The sequence below is a fragment of the Fringilla coelebs genome, assembly GCF_963513975.1.
Source record: "Fringilla coelebs genome assembly, chromosome: 5".
Classification (NCBI taxonomy): Eukaryota; Metazoa; Chordata; class Aves; order Passeriformes; family Fringillidae; genus Fringilla; species Fringilla coelebs.
In genome coordinates, this window is record NC_140033.1 from 35,705,456 (window position 1) to 35,729,847 (window position 24,392).

Consider the following 24,392-nt stretch of genomic DNA (forward strand, 5'->3'; position numbering starts at 1 on the left):
TACTGAGAACACTGCTATCCAGTCTTTCAAATCAATTAGCAGTATTATCTTCATACTTAAGAGTGTTTTTTAATCATGTGATGACTGTTCTGTATTACTACCAATACATGAAACTTAAATAATTTTGAGATTGACAGTACCTTCTCTGATGTTTTCCTTTAAGTACAAGAATTACAAGTGTGTATTTATTTATTTATTTATTTATTTACAAAAGAAATATATTATAAACACAAATGTTTGTGTTTTTCTTGTTTTCCATGTTATAACAGAAATGGAAGAGAGATCCATACGTAGTAACAATGGGAAAATTTTCCAAAGTCACAAACTATATTGTTGGTAGTTTACGTTCAAGTGATCAATCAAATCAGAGGCGACCACCATCAGAAATGGCAGATTTTCTCAATGATACCATTCCAGGGCTGAAGATAAATCAGCAGGAAGAGCCAGGATTTGAAGTCATTACACGAGTGAGTCTATAATTTAATGATATGGATGCACTGATTCTTATGCACTCCTTTAAAAGAGTGGTAGGACTTGAAGCATGATGAATTATACTGTTTATGGAATTGTGCTGTATTGCCATTTATTCTCAGGAGTAAGGTCATCATCAGTTATTTTTGAATATGTCATTTTTATGCATGCAAATGTGAGTTTTCTTTGAAAGGAAGTTTCTAATTAATGAAATGGTGACTATAGTTATGTTAGAGGCACTGCTTTTAAAGGTGACCGATTTTCTTTTAAGTTTCCTCTGAGGTCAATTAGAGCTCCGTTAAGTAAAACTGGAGAATGCAGACTAATAACCAACTTTCTTGGCTAATCGCTCCTAACATCTCAGTTTCTTTTGAGATTAAAAAAAATATATAACTGGATGATTATTGTCTAGGGTGTATAAATTACAGATATAAGCATGATTTGAACCAAAGCTAGAATGAACTTTTAATAGGATCATGAATCACTGTGAGCACCTTTTGGGGTCTTTTACAGATATGTGGAAAAAGTTTACTTTTAAATGCTTGTGATTATTATTTGAGCTGTTTACATATTTTTAAAACATTAAACTCTTTTATATGGGGGATTTTTTTTGTTCAAGCTAGGGTTAATATCTCAGCAGTAGCTGCATGAACAACATAATTCTAAGAAGTTGCTGCCTAGCACTAATTATCAATGAGAAAAAGTATAACAAATGCTATATATGGAAAATAACATTGACCTATATGTCTTAATCTGACAAATTAAGATTTGTCAGATTAAGTCATATAGGTCAATGTTATTTTCAACTCTTTGCAAAGAATTGAAATACAAATTGATTTGGGGGTTGCTATCATAAAAATATTTTTAGAAATTAAGAATTTACTTTCTGCTGAGTTCTCCTGTGCATGGAATTTGGGAACTGAGAGACTAAGCACAAACTGAAACTTTTGATGGGTGTTATAAATTCTAAAAGTACATACCTCATTGGTTTTTTTTAAGAGGCTATGTACCAAAACTGATCTTTCCAGTCACATTGTGCAGTCTCTGTAGGGATAGTATTTCCAAACCCAAGCTGGTTTTCAGTTCTCTTGTAAGATGCACTCATGTGTCTCAGGAATGTGTTTTAGAAGTGAAGCTCCCGATTGTCCTTGTTTGCTGTGTTGCATTAGTTCATGGGAAGCTAGCTCAGAGGTGTTTGTGGAATTAGAAGGTTATTTAAAACACACATGCTTCCTCCAAAATCTGAAATATTAACATGCATAGTCAGGTCTTCAGCACCAAGTGTCTTACTCTAAAGATCTGCTTGTGTTGGCCCACTCTACTTGCTCATGTGGGTGCAACCTTAGATCCTTAGAGTTGCTGAGGTATGTGCATGTGGAAATGTAATTGCACTGACTATAAGAAACTGGCAAGCTTAGTACTATATGTGCAGGTGTTTGCAGCTACTGAAGCACTTCATTGGGATTCATATAATGCCTTTGTGTGTGTTTCAGATCGACCTAGGGAAACAGCCTGAAGTTAGCAGAAGAGAGCCTGTGTCAGCTGAAGAATGGGCCAAGAATATGGACTCTGAAGGAAGAATTTTAGATGTTGACTACATAAAACGATTGATATTCAAAGGGGTAACTAGTTTTTCTAAATTCAGCAAGACCTATGGCTTGATTCTGGCTTTTACTTTCCTTCCCAAACTGTGGATATGCTGCTTACATTAACTTGTAAGCAGCAGAACTTCAGGCAGAACTTTGAGCATTACCCAGACTGTCATTATTGAGAGACTTCATAGAGCATGGTTTCATGCTAGTCAAATACCACAGCAGTCTGTCAGCTCTATAAAATGCTCTACAAGGAGAGAGATCTTGTTGTGGCTAGCTAAAGGAAATGAGTTGGAAATACAGAAGCTTAAGTGATAAAAAAATGAAAATGGCTTTCAGGAGAAGACCAGTATTTCAGTGTTAGGATATTTGGTTTATTCTTTTCTCTTACAATGTTTTTTTCCTATCCTTCTCCAGCAGCAGCTTCTGGTTTTGCCCAGCTGTTTGCTGGGATTTGACCCTGTTTAGCAGAGTAGTGCTAAACACTTTTGCTGGTATTTTTAATTGAACTGAGGGGCTTTGCAATATGAATGTGAGTTTAGTCTCAGTGATGGAAATTCTGAACACTAATTGTGTCCTTTAGCTTTTTTACCTAATGTTACTTCAGTATTTCTATATTTTGTTGGGAATGCAGCTGCCTTAATACATTCATTTTGTGTCTGCTGATGCATGTTTCTTGATGCAAGCAGAAGTAGAGAATAATAGCACTGTTCCTTAATATTTTTGTGCCTGATGTGCCAAATTAAGGACCCTTCCACAATCATGAGAATTACTACAAACCTTTTTTTCTGTAGCCCACTTTCCTCTCAATCTCTGCCCATTACCAGGGGACTGAATACTCTATTTTATTTATGACTCAAGATCCCCAAAGTGGGGACTCTCATAGCAAAAGTTCCATATTGTTATGACTGTACTGCAGGAGTTGCAAGAAATTCTCCTTCTGAGAGCAGGGTATGAATCAGCTCCATACATTTTTGTCATCTAAAAATGTTGAGCATTACTTGGGAAGATTTCTGACAAGCAGGCTTCTTGAATGGACACTAGTATTTTTGACTGAAAGGTTGGCTATGTCTTATGAGATTAAAATATTTGTTTTAAAAAACAAATAAATGGAAGACTAGCCCTCAAGGTCACTTTATGGCAAGACCAGAAGTTTGGCAACTGTAACCAGAAGCAGCATTATATTTTTATACATTTTTAAAGGTACTTTTTTTACTTTTAAAAGTTTTTGATGACTGTAAGTTCTTTATTTTTAGCAGTGAAGCAGAAATATAGGAAGAAAATTATTTTCTAAAGTTTCTTTTTTTACCTGAGTGTGGATCCAGTGCTTCTACAGTATTCTGTTTAATCATTCTCTTTTCCTCCTCTTTCCTCCCAGTGTTGAGACCTAGTTAGCAGGTGAAACTTGGCTACAATGTAAAAAGAAACCAACTTAAAGTTGCTACTTTGGGTAGTGTTGTATCAATCTAGGAATGTTTCCTCACAGTATGGTAATACTTTTGTTGATGGATTATACCCATTTTTCCCTAGGGTCTCTGCCATACTTTAAGAAAAGAGGCATGGAAGTTTCTTTTGGGATATTTTCCTTGGAATAGCACTAAAGAAGAGAGAGCAAATCTGCAAAAAAGGAAAACGTGAGTACAGTGACTTTTTTCTTACAAAATAAATTTAAAAGGCGCATCTTTTATAAGACATAGTGTGCTAGAAAGCCCTTTGCAAGACAGCTGCTAAAACTGTTGAATGCAAGAACCCGTGACATTTTCTTAAAAATTGTTTTACTAAACAGGTGTTGTTATTCCATTTATCTCAAAGAATACATGGAATGAATGAATGCTTAAATTAGAAAAAAGGAAACGTCAATGTTTGGTTTCAAAATTGTTGTTTTTCTTCAGGGATGAATATTTCAGGATGAAACTGCAGTGGAAATCTGTCAGTGAGGAACAGGAAAAGCGAAATTCAAGATTAAGAGATTACCGAAGTCTTATAGGTAAATTCATGTTTAGACACGTACCTAAATGCACACACACTTAAAAAAGTTAATATGAAATTGAAGAGCCTGCATGAAGAGGCACTAAAAATGAAATGTTGCTCTTTTCAGAGGTGTCTAAACTTGCTTATGTAGCATAACGTATTGGTGTTGCAAAATGATTTGTGGCTGGATTTTTAAACTTCCTTTACTCAATAACAAAAGACTCTTCATTTTGTGTTATGTCATAATGTGTTTCTACTGGAAATGTTAAAATAATGGCGTACAATAAGAGTGTGAAAATGTGCCTGTTCATATTTTATAATTTCCTATAGTGATTTGTGTATGTGCATTCTGATTTCTGGGGTTTTACACCTACTTCTAAAAATTTCATCAAATTATGCTGAGTATTAGCAGTTTGTATTAGCACCATTTGGGCACCAGTGTTCTGGGTTATTAAAATTTTTTTCAGGAGTCAGGCCAATATTTCTATGTTATTCTGAGAGAAAGACTAAACTTATTCCAGGCAGTTATTCAATAGGCAAGCTGAAAGGGTCAAAGTAGTCTTGTCTTGGTAAACTAATAAACTACATTTTTAGAGAATGATAACAGAAAAAAATATATTCTGAGTTTAAAAAAGGCCAGATGTTTGTTTCTGTTGAGACAATTATTTTAATTTTTAAGCTTTTGAAATGTATGTGGCAATATTAGGGTTATGTAGTAAAATAGATTCAAATCTACAAAATACTCCTTTTATCAAATTGCATTCAAAATTTTGCAAAATTTCAAAATATATTGGTATTGAATTTCACCCTTATAAGGAGTATGCTGTGTGCTTGGTGTTTCAGACATCAAAACTACCTGATGCAAGAGGCAGTTTCATCTGCTATGAGTTACAGGAGCTTGTTACACAGTATTTATAAAATGCTGTTATGAACTGTTACAGTGTCTTTGAGCTGATCATGTGGGAACTTTACAGCTATGGATTATGCTGCATCACATCAGTATTCATAAATGACATTGTAGAGTTAGCTCACATAAATTGTTTTTAATCCTCTTAAGTGTAAAACATTTTTGCTGAATTATAATCAGGATTTTTTCCCATAAAATGCATTATCAAAGAAAAGGCAGAAAGCTTTAAAATATGTTTGTAAGCAAACCTTCATTTGAGATAGGAAGGTATGTATTTATTTTAAATATTCTTTATTTTGAAATGACATTCAGTTATGCAGTTGTCTTAAACACTTCAAAGCTTTGCAACAGTATTTGAGGAAGAAATCATCAGCTTAGATATTCTGAATTAATTGGATACTGGCTTTGTAAGACTGGTTTTGAAAGTGTTTTTAAATCTCAACTGTTTTCTTAGAAAAAGATGTTAACAGGACAGATCGAACAAATAAGTTCTATGAAGGTGAAGATAATCCGGGACTGATTTTACTTCATGATATTTTGATGACCTATTGCATGTATGACTTTGACTTAGGTAAGTTGTGTCCCTCTGAATCTAAAAGCCTTCTTGTCTTCTGATATGCAGCTTTGCTTATGTGAAGTCCTATTGATAGAATTGAACTTGTATGGACTGCAATGCTTTTTGTAAATGTTTTAAAAAAGATTTAATAGTTTGTAGTGCTCAATAATGTAGATAATTTTGTTCAGTTTTTCTTCCTGTCTTCAATTTGGTGTCTGTCTTAGGCATTTGAACTTATCAATTGTGTTGGGATTGGGAATTAAGTGGTGGTTTGTCTTCACCACAGACCTACTGTTTTAGGGTTCTTTTGTTGTTTTTGTGTTTTAGGGTTTTTTGTGTTAACTTTTTAAAAAGAATTGAAGCAATCCTGCTTTTCAGAGTTTTAAATAGGTTTGGGTCTTTTGAGCTTGAGTGTTATATATGTTTTTAAGACTGATAATAAAAATGATAAGCCAGCTGCTACTGCTGTAATTAAAGCTCAGCATGCTGAACCAGCTGTTTGTAAACATAGTGTTCTTGTGAATATTTTAAAAGCTGGTTCTTGAGAAGTGCACTTAGCAATCTGTCAAAAATTACATTTTAGTGCATGCATCTGCTGCAGAGGGAAGAGCATATAACATCTTGCTTTAATTGCACTGTTAATGTGATGGCTACGTCTTGGTTTCTTGTTAATTATCTTGGGAGGGAGGGAAAAGATACTTGCAGTTGATTCCCCTTTCATCCCTGGCGTGACATTTGGCTGTTGTATACTTTGGCGTTTTTTTGGGTATTCTGTATCAGAAAAGTTTTGGGATTCTAAAAGCCCACTTTGTGCCAGGTTTTGAAAACAAAAAGTAAGAGTAAATCTTTAACCGCTAGTAGACATGCTGCAGGGCTGTAGTTCTTGTCAGCTTTTGTTCTCTCTGAAAGAGAGTCTTGATCTTTGGCTTGACAAAAGAGAAAACTAAAACTGATGGTTTAAACATGTAGCTCTGTTTCATCTCTTTCCACATTTCAACATTCATTAATGCACAGTGACATTATAGGTGAAAGTAAAGCAGATTCACCGCTCGTTCTGTTAAAAGCATTGTTGAGATGGCTTAAATGGATAAGTCTTGTTTTATAAACAAACAGGAATAATGGAAATACAGTAAATTTGACACAGTAACTGTCCAAGATTTCTACACATTGGTGCAGTGCTGCTCTTAATCATTTGACAGCAGCTTTAGAGGGGGCTGAATAATGCCATAAGCTGACGGATAGAGGAGGGGACAAAACAGCTGTTAATAGAATATTTTTCTGAGTTAATTCCTTAAGTCTGCATTAATGAAATTTGCTTCATTATTAAATGGACTTTTAAACTGTCTTGGACAGAATTTTCTCTGCATTTACTTTTAGTTAGCTGTAGTATTTAATATGTGGGGAACAAAAGTTTTTTCTTTTGACCTTTTAATTATTTACCTGTTTGCTATTACTTACTTGATTTTTCTTCTCACAGCTGCTTCATATTTTCAGTTACTGACTCCTCTTTTCAGTTACAGAGTTACAATTACATCATTAAGAAATAAAGTCACCCAACTGAGAAATGTTATGTTGAACCAATCATTGATGATAGATACACACATTAATTGTGTTCTCTTATTTAGAGAGGTCAGTAACAATTGGGCAATAGATAGGCTGAGACTAGCATCAGGGTAATTGGAAGAGTTGGGAAGAAAGGGAAAAAATTACCTGTAGAAATCATTATGCTCCACTTAAATGGACTGTTAATTACAAGCAAGAAAGCTGGAAGAAGCATTTAAAAACAATAAAAATTTGAAAGACTTCTTTTATACAACTAAAATTTTATAGTTGTTTGTAAAAATGATATGCTTTAGTGGGCATTTCCTTCTCCAGTTAAATGAAAGCTTTTGTTGAAGGTGTGTGAGTACTTTTTAGGTGGTATGAACTTTATTCACCAGTTCTAGACACAAAACATAAAAGCACGTCCTTGAATCAGACCTAGAGCCATGTTGCTTTAGTGCTTCTTGCAAGCAATACTTTACTATTAATTCCCTTTCTCACTTTGAGAGGTGGAATTCTTAATTGTTTTCTGCTTGATTACATAGATGGTCTTAGACTTGGGTGTATTTAAAGTACTGTCCAAACAGAACAGTCCCAACTTCCTTAAATAAAAGAATCTTTAAGGCATATTCAGTGACAAAAAAAAAAGAAGTGTAAAATGCAAAGTTTTCTTCGTAAGAGCTGTTGCACTATGTTTTTCTGGAATTGCAACTCAACATCTCTTTAAGTGAATTTGAGAAGAAAATCTTCATTAGGGGGTGGGTGGGGGAGTGCAAAGATACTCAAAATTTTAAATGTCTAGAAGAAAATAATCAAGTACAAATAGAAAGGAGATTATATACAAGTTTGTATTTGTGATCGTGCAAGGTAGAGACTTAATCTTAAAAATATCAATATATGCTCCTGAGTTCTAAATTGGAACATTTTTACTAAAAATATGTTGTGTACAAACTCAGTTTGAACGTATTTTAACAGCTATTGGAACAATGTGTTTGCTTTATGTTCTCTTTAGATTGGCAGAAATGGCTTGCAAATCTTATCAGATTTGTGGGATGTCGGTGCCTATTAATACAAATTTGTCTTTACTGGTAGTTGAATGGTAGAATTATAGTATCTGTATGTGCTAATATTTGTTTCTCTCAGTCATTCATCACACTTGAAAAATTACTGTTTAACTGCTGAGTTTAAATTTCTTTTCGCTTTTCCCCCCCCTCTGCTTTTTCTCTATCAAGGTTACGTGCAGGGGATGAGCGACTTGCTGTCACCTGTACTGTATGTTATGGAGAATGAAGTAGATGCCTTTTGGTGCTTTGTATCATACATGGATCAAATGGTAAAATAAGGTTTTTTTAGCTCACATAAACACATAAGCCACAGATAACATTTGGGGTTAATTTTACTTTATAAATTTCACTGGGTTATTTGAATTCTTTTAAAGGAGTAATTTTATGTTTGGAGTCAATTCGCTTTTGTTGATTGAGGTTGTGGTGGGTTTGCAATAGTATTGCTGTATGGTACAGGCATATTTGGCTCCTTAAGAATTCCAAAGTAACTATCACAGACAAATTTGTATTTATCAGGAGTCCTCAAGCAGGATTTTGTTCAGGAGAATGATTTCATTATATACCTGCCTTTTGGGTTTTGTTAAGTGCGGTTTAGACATCTCACAAACTGAAGCTTTTATGACTTTTGCATGTGGCAAAAGACTGTGTGACTGGTAGGAAAGTAAAAGAGAATGTTTTTGTTTGAGTGCAGTCATGCTGCTGGGAAGCGCAGAACTGAATTAGATTTAAACTATCATTTACTACCTACAAAAATGTTAGCAAAGAAATACAGTTCAGTGCTTTAGTTAAACTTTTCAGTAAAAGGTAGACATTTCATTAGATAGAAGTACAGTTAAATATCTATATATTAAATACCTAAAAGGTGAGAACCACTGTTGCAGTAACAAAACTTCTTTTAAAATAGCTGCAAATCTCAAAATTGAGTTAATAGAAGTGACAGTGCTAATGTTTTATTCCATACAGCATCAGAATTTTGAAGAACAGATGCAGGGTATGAAGACACAACTTATTCAGCTGAGTCATTTGCTTCGTTTACTAGACAGTGGATTTTGCAGTTATTTAGGTAGGTGTATTATTTATGGACAGTAACTGAAACAGCTTCCTGTATTCTGTTCCTCACAAGTCTAAATATAATTCCAATATTGTATGAGCATAGGACTTGTAACTTTATAATGCCTAAAATGTTTAAATATTTGCTCCATGTTTATTGAAAAGATAGGGTCATCCTGTTACCAGTTTTAAAAATATGCTGTACTCTTGCAAATATCTTGATTCTAAGAAGGTCCTGACATCTTAAAAATCAGTGGTGTAAGCATGTGCCTGTAAAGTGTGAGGTTTTTTTTCTTTTTCTCCTGTTGTCTGAACCAAATTTGATGCTTCTGAAGTGTCACACTCTTATTCCTAGAATCTCAAGACTCAGGCTACCTTTATTTTTGCTTCCGGTGGCTTCTTATCAGATTTAAAAGGGAATTTAGTTTTCAAGATATTCTTCGACTCTGGGAGGTAAGGAAATATTTCATCATATAAACTCCAGCAGTTTGTGGACTTCGCAAAATGATCCATGCTTTTTGTTCTAAAGTGTTTAATACTCTGATAAATTTAAAACATAAAGGATTTAGTAAAATTATCTGAGGACAAGCAAGCATTTCTTGTCTTTTTAGCCTAAAGAACAACTTGTGAAATTAATGAAAAAATACTTACTAGAGGTGGTTTGGATAAATTGGCTGTCCAAAATGATTTGGACTGTAGTCTTCAACTGAGACTCTTAAATGAAAGTAGTAAGTGGAGAGTAGCAGTTAACCGTTAATGGAAAACAGCTCATGATAAAAGAGCGTTTGTTTGAATAATTCCGTGGTATTGGTGATTCTTTATAGATTAGGTTGAATGAAGCGCTGTTAGGGTCGTTTGTGTTAGGCAAAGCCATGAAGAGGATGATGTCAGAAGATCGTTAATCTTGATGATAAGGCCTTGTGATGCCACATAACATTAGGTAAAGCATCAAAATGTTGAAGTTCTGATAATTCTGGGTTAATGAGATCTTTTTTTGATTTAGGTGGTCTTGGGATCAGATGAAATAATAAAGATTAACCAATATTCTTGTCTTTAATTTTTCATTTCGGGAAAATTGAGAAGTGTGTCAACAGTACAGGTTTATTGTCGAAAATGCGTTTAACAGGGGCACAATATTCACTGAAAACTCAGAAGAACAGATTAAATGTTCAGATGAACGGAGGGAGTAATTTATAGGACATAACAGCATATGGGTTGAGGAACAGAAGGGTAATGAAAAGAACAGGGCTGAGATTCATAAAGTTTGTAGTATAATGAAAAATAATGTTGATACTTTTATTCACTTTTTCCACTAATGAAAAAGGAGTCACATAAAGAGGAGGACCAGTATTTAAAACTGACTAAAGGAAATATTTTTTAGCTTTTTTATCATCAGTTGGTGGAATTTTACTATCATAGAGTATTGGGGCAGTATTTCAACCAGAGGACAAAAAAGTTTATGGATAACATTCATAAATAAGGAAACCAATATGTAAAAAACTAGAAGAATTCTCTTATTCAAAGGTATAAATGATAATGATTTGGGAGGGGAGATGCACTCATCTCTTCCCCCCAGTATTATGTTGTTTTTTCAATATTTTTTAAAGACTAATTTTTCTTTTTAAGTAGATGACAACTGCATTTTTATTTATAGTTTATAGTCCCAGGCTAGCATGTTTTTATCCCCTCTGCTTTAAGGCGTATATATGTGTACATACAGGAAAGAAACACACTATATTTCTCTCTCAAGTATTTTTTTTTCCTCTCTTAGGAAGAGGATGGAAACCTTTTGATATATGATAGTCTTGTAGGTTTCTTATAGCACATCATAATGTATGTTTACTACAAGTATTCAATTTCTTGGCTAGGAGATATGGAATGGGAAAGGGAATGTCTTGTTTTCCTTTTTAAAACAAGGTAATTAAGGCATTATGTTAGTGTTTTTATGTGAAGGCCAGAGTCACCTTGATCAGTTCATCTAACAGTGGGTTGTTTTTTTCTCCAGTGCATAGCCATGCAGCTCCACTGGTATCAGTGAAGTAAGTGGGATTTACAAAGGCAAGCTATAGACCCAGGAAGCCTTTTCCCTTTATAGAGAAATTAACTACTTTTTTTTGGTTTTTGGCTGAGCAAACTTCATGTCCAATGTAGCACATGATTTCAGGGAATCCATTTGAAGGCCGTATTACACTATGACATACTCTTGCAAAGTGTATAATGCGATGAAGGAGAGCTACCATCTGAGATTCCACTCCAAGGTTCCAGGACTTCTGGGGCTTTTTCTGTCTAATCTGCTAATTTCAGGGTTCTTCTGGATCTCTGTTTCTCTCCTCTGACTCGTATGAACCACTTAGTAAGCATCAGACACTTTTTCCCTGTTCCCACTGGCTTCATGACTTCTAGTGTTCTATCACAAAAAAAGGAATGAAAAAGATTCTTCACTACTGTGGTTTGTCTCATCTCCATTCACCTTGGACATGGGAGATGCTGGTTCTTATCATCTGGAGTAGAGGCTAACTCCCAGCCTTTGCACTTCCTGAGCAAGAGCCATAACCAGATTGTGGTAGAAAATGTGCTTGTTTCATTGCTCTGTGACAGAGTTGCATGTGATAGAGAGGTGACATTCCACCTTGTGTGGATAAGCTGAGATATGTTATGTGAGTGCAGTTATTTGCGATGTTACATGCAGTGCCTTTTGTTTATGGTTAAAATGCTCTGGCTGTGGATGGGTTAACTTACAGCACATTTTAGTGGAGCTTCTCAAAACACAGCCCAGATAGCCTACTGACCCACTTCTTAGCTGCCCCAAAATTGAAAGTAGTTCAGTCCCTTCTTACACTGGAGAGGCAGGCAATATCACCTGGTAATTCCAGACAGCTCTTAATATTTTGTTTGCACAGTGGTGGCTTAGAAGAAGCCCAGAAGAAAAATTCTGTGACAAAATTACAACTAACTCATACCTAGCTTTAGTGTTATTCTAGTATCAGTCGGTAACATAAAGCCAGAATGAGTTGGGAATAAGTTACTTTACATACCTTGGTTACAATATTCATGGCTGCTGAGGTAGTGCTAGAACAAACGAGTCTACTTGTACAGATGTATCAGAAAGAAAAAGGAAAAAAGTTATTGCTCCTTATTTTTATATTTTTACTTTCATACTTATAGTTTAAATGCTGCTTTTTCTTCCATCCTTCCAGCCTGTTGTGATGCTGCTGTTATGCATTTACATACATAACCTTAAGTGTGTGCTCTGCTCCAGACTTCGAAAGGTTTATCAAAAACGGTAGCAAAATGTATGGATTTTTTTTTTGGCATCAACTTGATGTTAAACCAAATGAATGCACAACTGTGTAGACAGACTGTGTTTGGTAATTATAGGCATTTTCATTCAATTGTTATTTTCTATCAGCCTGCTTACATTCCAGTCTTTCTCCTGGAGTGAGAGAATGCTTTAACAGAATATTGGTTGTCGGATAAAGATGCGAAATTTAATTTCTGAACTGGATCTTAATTGAAACATTCAAGTTTAATTGCACTCTATTTTGGGTGAACTTTCTTTGGATATCTTTGGGATTTATGCAACTCTGTTTACAGGTTACATGTACTAGCAATGAAAGTTCAAGTATAAGCTCTTGCTCAGCTATAAGGCTTTATTCCATCAATAATGATGAAAAAAGTTTTCTGTTAATGAAGTAACAAATTTTCAGTAGTCTGTTTTCTACCTGCCCTTTTTGAGAGTAAATCCATTGTCTTAAATCCCTTTATCTGTCAGGACATTTGTGCAAGCAGACTTTTGCTTTTTTCTGGTTTTGTTGGCAAAATTGTTCTCCAGCTTTCTGTCCACCATACATGTTCTTTTCAAATACTTTTTTTTTAAAGGTTTTTGTGAGTGTGCTAAAATAGGGTATTAGTACTGAGGTTACACATTTCAGTCCCAGTGAACTCAAGAATAATTGTGTCCTCCACGGGATCAAGAGCCGCGGGAGGGAATACCCACCCACCCCCAATACCTGCATGTTCATGTCTTCAGGATTGTGATTAACTTTAGCACCTTATTTATAAACATTAGAGCCCTTTTAGCTGTTACTGGGCATGGCAGTCTTCTGCCAATTCACACTTTATGCAGATACTCTAAAACACACAAATAATTTGTTAGCTTCAGGTACTTCTGTTTCACATGAGCTGAGGCAGAGCCCACATTCACAGCTCCACAAGCTCAAGCAGTTTAGTAGCATTATAGTGGACAGTGGCTTAAGAAGCAAGCACTTGGTGACTCAGACTTGCCGTTGTCTCTAAAGGGCCAAAAGTGAAATTCCAAATAATTTTACGAATACTTAGTTGCTTTAAAAGCCAGCTTATTGCTAGTTAAGTGATTTGGCTGGAGGACTTAGGTTCTAAGAACTACTTTTCTTTTCAGGGGAAAAGTATAAGAATTTAAAATGTGGGGTTTTTATATTTTAACAGGTCATGTGGACGGAATTGCCTTGTCAGAATTTTCATCTTCTCCTTTGTTGTGCTATCCTAGAATCTGAAAAACAGCAAATAATGGACAAGCACTATGGCTTTAATGAAATACTAAAGGTACCAAATTCTTATGCATTATTGTGCTGGTTTTGGCTGCAGTAGAATTGTCTTCCTAGTGGTTAGTATGGGGCTGTCTTTTGGGTACTAAGCTAAAGTATTAGTTAACTTTTTGGAGTTAATGCAATATGATTGTGGTTTGTATTGGGGGAGGGAAGGGTGCATGCCATTTTATGAAGGGTTAAGTGTCTATCCTGCAGGCTTTCAAAATGGTTTATTGGATGTCTGTGTTTAATGATAAGATCATTAATAGATTGGAAATGGTTCTCTCCTCAGATGAGTTACTACATTTAATACTAACTTTTGCTTTATCTTCTATGATCTAATTTATCATCTCTGATAATGCGAGCTGCTGGGGGAAGTATGTAGGAGGTCCAGATAGTTTGTCACATTTAGAGGCACTATGGATTCCTCTTGCAGACCTTGGATGCTGGTGAAAGGCAGCTGTTCCATACTGTATCTTTGAGTAGCCATTTCTCAAAGCTTATAGACTATGTCTAGCCTTTCACAGCTTAAGAGGCGGGATAATAAGGTGATACTTACTAGCAGTGCAGTGCAGTATTAATGTATTTTGGGTGAAACAAAGTTATAATTTATCTCACTATACCTTGTGAATCTATTTTTAGCATATCAATGAACTGTCTATGAAAATTGATGTGGAATATATACTCTGCAAAGCAGAAGCAATTTCTATGCAGATGATGAATTGCAAGGTAAAGATATCTATCCACTGTGAATGTTTATAGACAGGAAAAGTATGTAGTTAGCTGTAAGTGTTCATGTATAACTTGTGAAATAACTGAATGCCTGGGTACAGTAAAGCATGTTGTGTAGCTGTGCAGTGCCTAAGTTCGAGAAGTCTGTAAGCAAGAATAATTGATTTTATAAACTAATACTGTTCACTGGACGAGACTTGAATTGTGCTTTTTGGTTGTGATTTCTCAGCTCTCATTAGGTAATCTCACTCCAAGAAATTTGATGTTTGGTGTGCTTGAGAAAAAATAGTTGAAAGGTGCGTTGCATTGAAAGCATGCCAGACTTATTAGGCAAAAACTAGTGGATCACTCAATAAAACTAATTTCAATAACATGAAGTGTAATTGTAATAGTTGATTAGACTTTCAGTTTTGTAATGAAGATTATATTAATCAGGCTTAATCAGGAATTGATTCCTGAGTGTGTTCCCTTTGCTGTCTTCTTGAAAAATAGCTACAGAAAATGTTAACTCCAATGTAAGTATTGCTGAGAGAGATGCTTTCAGTGCAGCTAAATTCAGATGAATGATTTCTCACGTGAATGGGTCCTGGTAGTGCAGGATGGACAAAGAGGGGACTTTGTTGTTAACTTTTTGCATTTAATTACAGTGATTTTTAATATTTCCCTGCCGCCTCCTTTCTAGGAATTGCCTCAAACAGTCAGTGAGATCCTGGGGATAGAGAACAGTTCGGTAACACCGGATTCAGACACTGGAGAGGAAGAAAGTGGAGCTGAGTTGAGTTGTCCGACGTCACTATATCAGAGTATCTCAGCCCCTGTAATTGCTGCCAATGGGACGAGGGACGGCGCTCAACAGGCGGCTGAGACGCAGAGCCTGACACCTGCCTAATTACACTTGGTCCCCTTGGAGAAAGACTTTCACTGAGCACATTTTGTTCAAGCACTTGAGAGATGGATATTTAAATTTGGTGTTGATTAAGCTTTAAGGTTGTAAAGAAAATCTGTACTGTAATGCTTTTGCATTAAAGCTTTACAACATGACTCAACTTAACTATTTTTGTAGTTTCTTCTACCAAAATAGCCTTTTGTTTTCAATAACATTCCTTAATATTTTTGTAGCCAAGTGCATTTTCTTTTTGCTGGTAAACTGGAAATGGATGGTGATTAAGAATGAAAGAAATTTCTGCATTTCCTGAGCTTTCACACATATTGATCTAAGACAGTGTGAGCTCTTTGATTTAAGCAGATTCACAATATGCCAGCTGAAGCTGCTGTACAAAATTTTCAAGCTGAAGTGATGCTGATGTGCTAAAGGAGGATTCTTTTGTAAATGGATTTTCCCTATCTCAAATGTTTACAAAAATACTTCTAAGTATTTGTTGCTGGTTGAATGTAGATTTGAAATGGACATTAATACTTGCACAGTTTAATGTCCAAATACTGAATTTTGTGTAATTGGGAGTGGATGAACAGTATATTTTTACATTAACATATCTTCACTTTATATATACCTATATATATTTACACACATACACACACTATATACACAATTGTTTGTGAATACTAAAAAGGATAGTTGTATTTTCAATATCTAAATAAACTTGACTGTTCATTCATATGAATCAGTTTGACCAAATTAATGCACAGCTCCAACCTGGGCTCTTTTTCAAAACTTTTCTAACTGAAGGTAACTTTCATGTCAATACATTCAGTCCTACACTTGATGTAATTTTGCAATTGATACCTTGCAAACTTTACTAATGTTCATACTTGTTAATATATTAACTGATCAATTAACCGCTTACACTGTTTTTATGGCAACATTATTTGGAGAATTGATAAGCAGGTTATAAAAAAGCCAACCAACAAACCACACACCAAAACAGTAATCACAATTAACATTAATGCATTTTTTTGTATCTGCAAAAGGCAGTGAGTTTATTCCATGCCATGCTGATGTCCTTTGACGTTATGTGAAATTTAACATAACTGATTAAGTGTATTCATTATTTGGTAACTATTGTACATATATAAAATAAAAGTCAAAGCTGATTTAGTGTTTTTAATTAAATAATATTTAGAGAAAAAAATCTAGTTGTCTGGTTGTTAATGTAAGAACATGACACAGAGGGAAGAGCTAGTGGTTAGTCTGTGGATATGACATATTTTGTGGGTAATGGAGGGCTGTGGGAATTTCTGCTTTTTACTATAGAATGGAACACGCCTTTCCTCTCTAGGTAGTTGAAGTGTGGGATATGGCAGAGCTTTCTTTTCTTGTGGAGCAGTTTACTTTTACAAATGTTACTTGTGCCATCTTAAGCAAATACAAGTAATACAATAGGCTTTAATAGATAAATCAAGTTGTTAAAATAATTTGGAAGTTGATTCAACTTCTCTCACCAGTTGTCAGCAAACACTGGACAGCTGAATCAGTTCAGATTTTGGTTTTAATATTGTCAATGTGCTATCTCTCATCAGTTAATAAGAACTTGAGTCCTATGCCATGAAAGTCAAGGATTCATAGCTCAGCGTTATCTGTAGCCTTTCATTTCCTGCCCAGGAAATTACTGTGAAGCATCATGCCTTTGTTCCCTGGTGAGCATTGTACTTCTTGGCAGTTAATTTAATGTGACATAGAATACAGAAAGGCATTAGAACTTAGATATTCAACACTTCAGTTCAAAGATATTAAGCAAGTTAGTTTCAGTATTTTTTGGAGCACCTAGTTCACTTTGAAGTGTACTTGCAAAATGTTTTTCATCAAAAATTATGTTCAATGCAACTATGGAAGGAGGAGAGAAATGTCTACAACAGGAATGCAGTGGGCAAGCTGTCAGTTAACTGTGCATGGTTCTTAGTTATTTAGGATGTGCAGCCACAAAAAAAACTCTATTCAAGGTACTAAGATCTTGAGGAATGCCACAACTGAGTGAATATTCAAATGTTTGGGGAAGACATATTTAAGTGGAATTCTGTAATTTCTTAGAATTACTGTTATGGCTGCGAAGAAAATCTACCAGCCCATAAAGTAAAGTTTGCCTTTCCTATTTTGGTATAATTGTTCATCTTTTCCCTTTGTATTCAGCACTTGCATGTCACAGATGAGAAGGTTGCTTGTGAGCTAACAGTGAGCACCTGCTGTGGAGGGCTCAGGGTGTAGGTAGGCTTGCTCAGCTTCCCAACAATAAGATGAAAGGCCCCTTGCAGCATTCATTATCTGTAGTTTCCTTCCTGCTGACAGGCAGCCTTGCATAGAGTTGCAGGAGGAACCTAATCTTCCACCAAGCTATTCCTGATTGTTTTAGTCTCAGTGGAGACTTCAAAAACACTGTGAGAAGCTTTAATTAGGATCATGAAGGCTAAAATGGCATTGGTTTGACAGTTCAGGATGTTTAAATTTATTTTGTATTTGAATAACTTAGATTGCTTAGAATTAATAAATGTGAACTAAACCAGAACAGTTTGGTCACAGTTGTCAGGCAATAAAAGAGGCAATACTGGTTTAATTACTGCAAAACTGTTTTGTTTTTTAATGCTTGACACTGGAAGATAGTGATTTTCTGTGGATGAGGTTTAAATATTCTTCATATTTTTCAGTCACAACAGTTTTTTCCAGTGTTATCTGTTCCAAGGTAAAATTATATTGATGTAGTTCTTTCAAATACATTTTTTTTTTCTCATTTTGCCTTTTTGGGCAATTTTATTCATTTTGAAATTACATTCTTGAAGTTACTTCTGTTTGTGGGCAAGATGATAGCTTACAAAACAGAGAAGTGGAAATAGCTTACAAAATGGAGGTGGAAGTTTCCTGGACATTTGGGCTAATGTAAATGTTTATGAAATGGTTTTGATACTGGGAAGTTAAAAGCTATAGAAAGATGATCCAAAGTTAACCACAGTCATCACTTAAAGCTTCAGTTATATTGAATAGTGCCTGTCCTGTTCAGCTAGTGACTGTGTTTGCACCCAGTGAATGTTGTAAGCAGTGGCCTTCAAATCTGTGTTGGGTTTGGAGGTTTTGTTTTGGTTGTTGCAGTCCTCTTTATAAGGAATTTAAGGCTATATGTTGTATATGTTACAACAGGTCCTGATTGCTTTGAGAATCAGATGTAGAAATACTGTGTTAATTGAACTACAGATCAAAAGAAAAACATTGGTAATAGAACACATTGTATTAGCAATGTTTTTATCTGTAGTTTAACTCAAATTAAGGTGTTAGTGTTCAACAGAACCCAGTTTTATTGCTAACAAGATTTTTCTTAAAACCTTTAAATTTTTCTAGTGGACAGTTTTAAAATGCTTATGGTGCCTCATTAATTATTCTTTTTAGTTTTTCCCCACACATTACTTGACAAAATTTCTTGGCCCTAGGAAGCCAAACAGTGAGAAACTGGTTTCCTTATTGCTTTCAAGTACATTCTTGAGCACCAAATTAAAGCTCTACTGATGAAACTTTTCAGAAACCTGTAAGAAGTGTTTTTTTAGCTTCAACTCGTTGAGATAATATTTTAGTTCAAAATATGTGAGGCACTTATTCCTCACTTGCCTAAATAATTTTCTGTTACAAGGCAGTTGCATAACTTGAAAAAAAAAATTATTTTAAATAATTTAGCATTCAGAATTTGGATTATGAACTAGTTTTGGTATCATTAGCATGATTTGTGCATACTACTGTGATGCAAATGAAGCCTTACCAAGTATGGGGTTGAATTTCTGTAGGTGGAAGCGATATTTTCCTCAAAACATTCCCTGTTGGACAGCAGAGATGACAACGCTGAGGAGGTTAGTGACGTTTTAAAAGTGCATCTGTGAATTGATTCATGTTACAAATAGGATTGGAAAAAAGCAGTTAAGTGGGCTGAGAACAGGATTAATAATTTGCTTATGTGTTAAATGTTCCTCTGACTTGATTTTAGTAATTGCATTGATGCAACTTAAAACTGAAGTTTGGGCTGCAGAAGAGTGACTGGTTAAAGTTTTACCTGTGGCTTAAAATATATTTTTCAAATCTTTTGTGTGTTTTTTTCTGAGTATTTGTTCAGTGGCTGGTGCCATCTCTGTGCGAAAGAAGCATGGTAAGAGAAGTCAGTGCTTGTTCTTACAAGAAAAATTCCATGAGCTGCTCTGTGGTGGCTGAGTTTAAAGCTGGAAGTCCTAACCCTTGGTTCTGTCTGTGCAATTACGTCTAGTTCGGTAGTTGGTGTGACCATGAGCTTTGTATGCGAGCATTGAAAAGGTGATGAGACACGGATACATAAGTGAGCACTTAACAGACAGATTTCATATATGTGTGATACTATATTTAATTTGAAGAAGATGGTTTCAGATGGTTTGGGGCTTTTTTATGGTGTTAAAAGATAAGTTGTGCTTCATGTTTAGTGGGACTTCAAAATGTGCTATTCAATTAGGTGATATTATTGCAGTGCAGGCCTTGTATAAAGTAAGCTTGAATTCAAATTTTCATTTAACTTAGGATTTTATTCTTAAACAATTTTAGAGAATGTGCTCTTTTTTCATGTTAAATCACAATGTCTTTGGCCCAAATTGAATTTTTCTGATGAATTGAAAACAAAAGATATATTGTAGGATGTCAATTTTTACCTCATCCAAAATCAATTTCACAGGTGAATCAAATATATATTTCAAACTTTCCATGTAATTCAAGTAGATGAATTCTATTAATTCCATTCTTCTATTCTATTCTTTTAGGTGGGTTTTGTTTTGAAATAATTAAATTATAGTAAATATTTTGATTTTACAGGCTCATGCCTCATACTCTACCTTAACATTAGTTCTTAGACTCTTTCTGCAGGTGTATCTCGTTATTAACCAATCACTGCAGAGCCTGGTGTGCACAGCTGAAACTGCTGCCCAGGCTAGAGCACTTCAGCAAATGGTGGTCACTTGTGTCCTCTCGGGGTGTTGCAGCTGACCCTGGCCAGCAGCCATGCACCCACCCAGCCTCTTGCCTTGTCCTCTCTTCCATGGGATGAGAGAAAATAAAAGGAAGGCAGGAAGGCTCATAGACCTGAGGCAATGAGAGTGTAACAGGAAAAGCAAGTGCTGCTCCCACAAGGAAAGCACAAAGAGGATTTCATGCACTACTGCCCATCAGCAGGCAGGTGTCCATGCACCTCCTGGAGAGCAAGATCTCACCACAGGCCTTGGAAAGATAAAGGCCATGATCATGAATGAAATGCCATGACCTGCTTCCTCCTCCTTTCCCTGAGCCTTTATTGCAGAGCACAACGGCACGTGGTGTGGAATGTGCCTTTGGGCCAGCTGTCCTGGCTGTGACTGCTGTGAGGCTCGAGCTCACCCCGGGGAGCAGCCAGAGATCCTCAGCGCTGTGAGTGCTCAGCAGCAGCTGAAACCCTGCTGTGTTACCGACACTGACCCAGGCACAAACCCAAACACATCACCATACAGGCTGCTGTGAGGAGAGTGAACTCCATCCCAGCCTGACCCCTTTGGTGTGATGATTCTTGATAATGAGTGAGATCATGTTAGGAAAAACTTGCTGTATTGCAGAGGACACTTTTTAAGCGCCCATCCAGATCTGGTGCAAAAAAATAGTTGTATTACATACAACGGGTGTGGAGATCTTCTGTTTTGTTTTTCCAAAGCACTTTTGGTGTATGAATTGGTCCAGATGACCTTTAGGTTCCATCAGTACGTGCTACCTTTGGGCATTGGTCTTGAAGAGCTTCCACACACTCCTCTGGTTTTACTGCTCCAGTAAGTGATGCAGGAGAACGAGGAAGTCTTTAGAGTACAAAATTTCGGGTTCAGGGACTTAATAATTCCTCAAGCAACAAACAGTACAGCTATTGTGACCAAAAGTGGCAATCTTTGTGCTCTGTCCTAGACTGCTACACCTTTTATGCCATTGTGATTCGCTTGTGCAGCATACGGTGAACAGCATAACAGAGCTGATAAATTTCGGACCAAATTATCTCAGCCAGATCAATCATACCACACGTTTTTTCATCATGTGGTGAATGCCTGTATATATGCATACAACAAGTTTGTTGAAATTCCAGATTTGTAATATTGGAAGACATTTTTAAAAACTTGTCAATAATTGATTAGCTACAGTATCTCCTGTTGGAAGGTATGTCTTGTGCTGGATGCCTGTCCAATCCATTTGCAGGATACCTTTGGAGACCCTGCACTGTATTATGCAAGGAAGTTTCAGGTGTTTGTGGATTTCCAGCGCAGATAGAATGATTGCATGCAGCTGGAGACTTTCTGTAACTTCTGACTTCCCTCACATGAGGTCAGCCTTTCCTGGTGATTGTGCAGCTTGTTGTCTTAAGCAGCCCTTTCTGCCCCAGCATCTCTTTAAATTTTGTAACCATTGCAGCATTTCTGAGGTAGGTACAGTCTGAGAATTTACAGCTGGGCTCTAGGGGCTCATGTAAAGCTTCTACTAAATAGTTTAGGTGTGAGGGTGGGTACTTGAGACTCTCCTGTTCTCTGCACCCTTCCATTTAACTGAACCCACCCCTTTGTATGATTTGTTGCTTTCATCTGTACCTGTTTTCCTTATCTCTCTTGGGAGAATGTTATGAGAAATTATGCCAAATGCTACACTAACATCAAGATGAATGACGTGCATTGTTTTGCCTTGGTCCACAGGACTGTCATAAGAGGAAATGAAATTTGCTTGACTCAATTTGTTCTCAACAAATCTGTCCTGACTCTTTAATCATCTGTTATCTTCTGGATCGTTACAAATAATTTTGGTACTTCTGTTTTCTCAAACAAATGAAATTAGACTGGTCTGTAATTCTTCAGCCCTTCTTCCTCCCCATTATCTTCTTGGAGATTGACATAATTCTGGCCTTTTCCCAGTCTTTTGTCACTTGTCCTTCCCCATAGTTCTTAAAACAGTTATTGATGGCAGAGGTTTAATGAATCTCCTCTGTAAGTGGTTTCTGTGCTCTCATTTGCTATGATCAGACTCATCACGAGTATTCTTCAACATTGTTTCATGTTGTTAAAAGCGAAGAGCTTATCTCTCTGCCCTTGCTATTAGTTATGGTAGACATCTGGTCACAGTTGATTCTTTAACAAAGACTGATGTAAAAAAAGTGCCTTGAATACCTAGCTAATTTTAAGGGCTTTTTTTGTTTTGTCCTTTCCTTGTGTTCAATGGTCTGATAGTTCACTTCTTATAACTGCTGCTGTAATTTTTTTTAAAGTTGCTTTTGATGTCCTATATTAATGACTTTGAATTTTGTACCACAGCTTTCATCTATGTGCTATTCTACCTGTATTTGGTAGCTTGGTCCTTGTTTGCATCTCCTATAAGCTCGTCTTTTGAATTGAAGGTAATGATGAACTACTGACTTATGCTACTACTGGTAAAAGTGTAGTAGAAGACTGCACTTCCTCTGTAATGAAATAGTTTCCTGATTAAACTATATTTTCTCTGGAGCAGGGAAAGAATTGTCTTTCTGCTTTAGGTTCCCTCTTCTTGGCTCTTGTAATAACTGAATTTATTGAAATCCCTTTTTTAAAATTTTTGTCTCCTGAAATAGTTTCTGCCTTTTTCTCAGAACCTTTCTTTTGTTGAAAATTGTGAATTCGCTTTCTGTTCATAATACCATCTGTGTTCCTAGCCAGTCTATCTTTTGGTAGATATCCTTGCCCAATGGTTGTTAGTTGGTTAAAATCCCCTTAGCATTAAAAGAGGATGGTTTTGATGGTTGCTTGAAAACCCTTATCTTCATGAATTAAAAATTAAGTGTACATTGTCATCATAGAATTTTCAGCAGACCTACATTGCTCAGAGATTTGGACTTAGGAGCGTGTGTGTGTATCTCTGGTAAACAGGAACAGATTGTATATCTTTCCTTGTTGAAAAAGCTCCTTTGGTTAGTCCACTTGTCAGTTGTTTCATGAGGTCCTTGTTTTACCAACAAAATTGTGATTTGAAAAGGTATTAGGACTTCTACTTTCTACTCGTGTCAACATCTCTTACATGAATAATTAGCACATCTCTTCTCTGCCCTGCCTTTTTGTTCTGACAGTGAATAATGGTGGTGTTTATATTTTAGCTCCTTGTGGAGGCCATCTTTCTTTATGTTTTTTTGATACCTTTTCATAACTTCATTTTTTTCTCTGTTCTGCCACATGATGACTTGAGAGTTCTTTTTCCTCCTGTAGCATGCCTTGAGACAAAGACTTGATCTGCGAGAGCCAGGGCTAAATTTGAATAGGTTTTTGGTCAATATCAGCTGCTCTGCCCTGTGAATTTCACCCTCCAGTTAAATAAAGCTATGGTAAATGTTACAAATATTTTTAAGGAAAATAAGCTGAAACTGGCAGTTGATATCTCTGGTGGGAATAAAATGACTCAAACACTGAAAACATGTCACAGATTTTCTTTAGATTTCAGTTTTCACCTGAGAATTCTGCAAATTTTTAAGCTTAAAAAGTGCAGAGCTGAGGACTTAAGGCAACACTGACTCTGCTGTCTCATGAGAGAAAAAAAGAAAGTTTGTGTACAGTAAAGAGGACCTTGCAGTTTCTGAATTCTGAGTATAGGCGATGAGGATAAGCTTACTCTTTTAGTAACAAGAGAAAGCTTATCCATTTCTTACTGTGAACATTAACTCTGTTTCCCAAGATGAAATGGCATTGCTGAGTGACACTCTGACATGCTCTAGATCAGGTACTTTTGAATAGTTGCTTTGATGAACTTCTAATTTTTTGGTCAGTCATTTTAAGAATTTACTTAGTCTAAATATACAGCACTGTGAGCTATAGAAAAATAAGTTGAGCTCTCAACAAAATTTGTAGCAATATTCCCAGAGCCATATACCAGCTCTGTGCAGCAGCTAGAACAAAGAAGAAATAAACATTTTTCATAAATGTCTTTTGATCTGGTGCTGGTATGGCAAAGTCCACCTACAAAATACAAGTTTCCAAAGG

At 35.9% G+C, this 24,392-nt stretch overlaps 1 protein-coding gene across 2 annotated transcripts in view; it reads left to right on the forward strand.

The window, feature by feature from the left end:
• TBC1D15 (TBC1 domain family member 15) overlaps positions 1-16,530 on the forward strand; it is a 35,014-nt gene extending 18,484 nt beyond the window's left edge. For both annotated transcript variants that reach the window (XM_084206452.1, XM_084206453.1), the window contains exons 7-17: positions 270-467; positions 1,965-2,093; positions 3,594-3,697; positions 3,956-4,050; positions 5,396-5,512; positions 8,272-8,372; positions 9,067-9,166; positions 9,509-9,606; positions 13,618-13,734; positions 14,361-14,447; positions 15,133-16,530. In XM_084206452.1, the coding sequence (XP_084062578.1) occupies positions 270-467; positions 1,965-2,093; positions 3,594-3,697; positions 3,956-4,050; positions 5,396-5,512; positions 8,272-8,372; positions 9,067-9,166; positions 9,509-9,606; positions 13,618-13,734; positions 14,361-14,447; positions 15,133-15,339 (1,353 nt within the window). In that variant the 3' untranslated portion in view covers positions 15,340-16,530. The remainder of the gene's footprint in view (positions 1-269; positions 468-1,964; positions 2,094-3,593; positions 3,698-3,955; positions 4,051-5,395; positions 5,513-8,271; positions 8,373-9,066; positions 9,167-9,508; positions 9,607-13,617; positions 13,735-14,360; positions 14,448-15,132) is intronic.
• Positions 16,531-24,392: the final 7,862 nt, after the last annotated feature.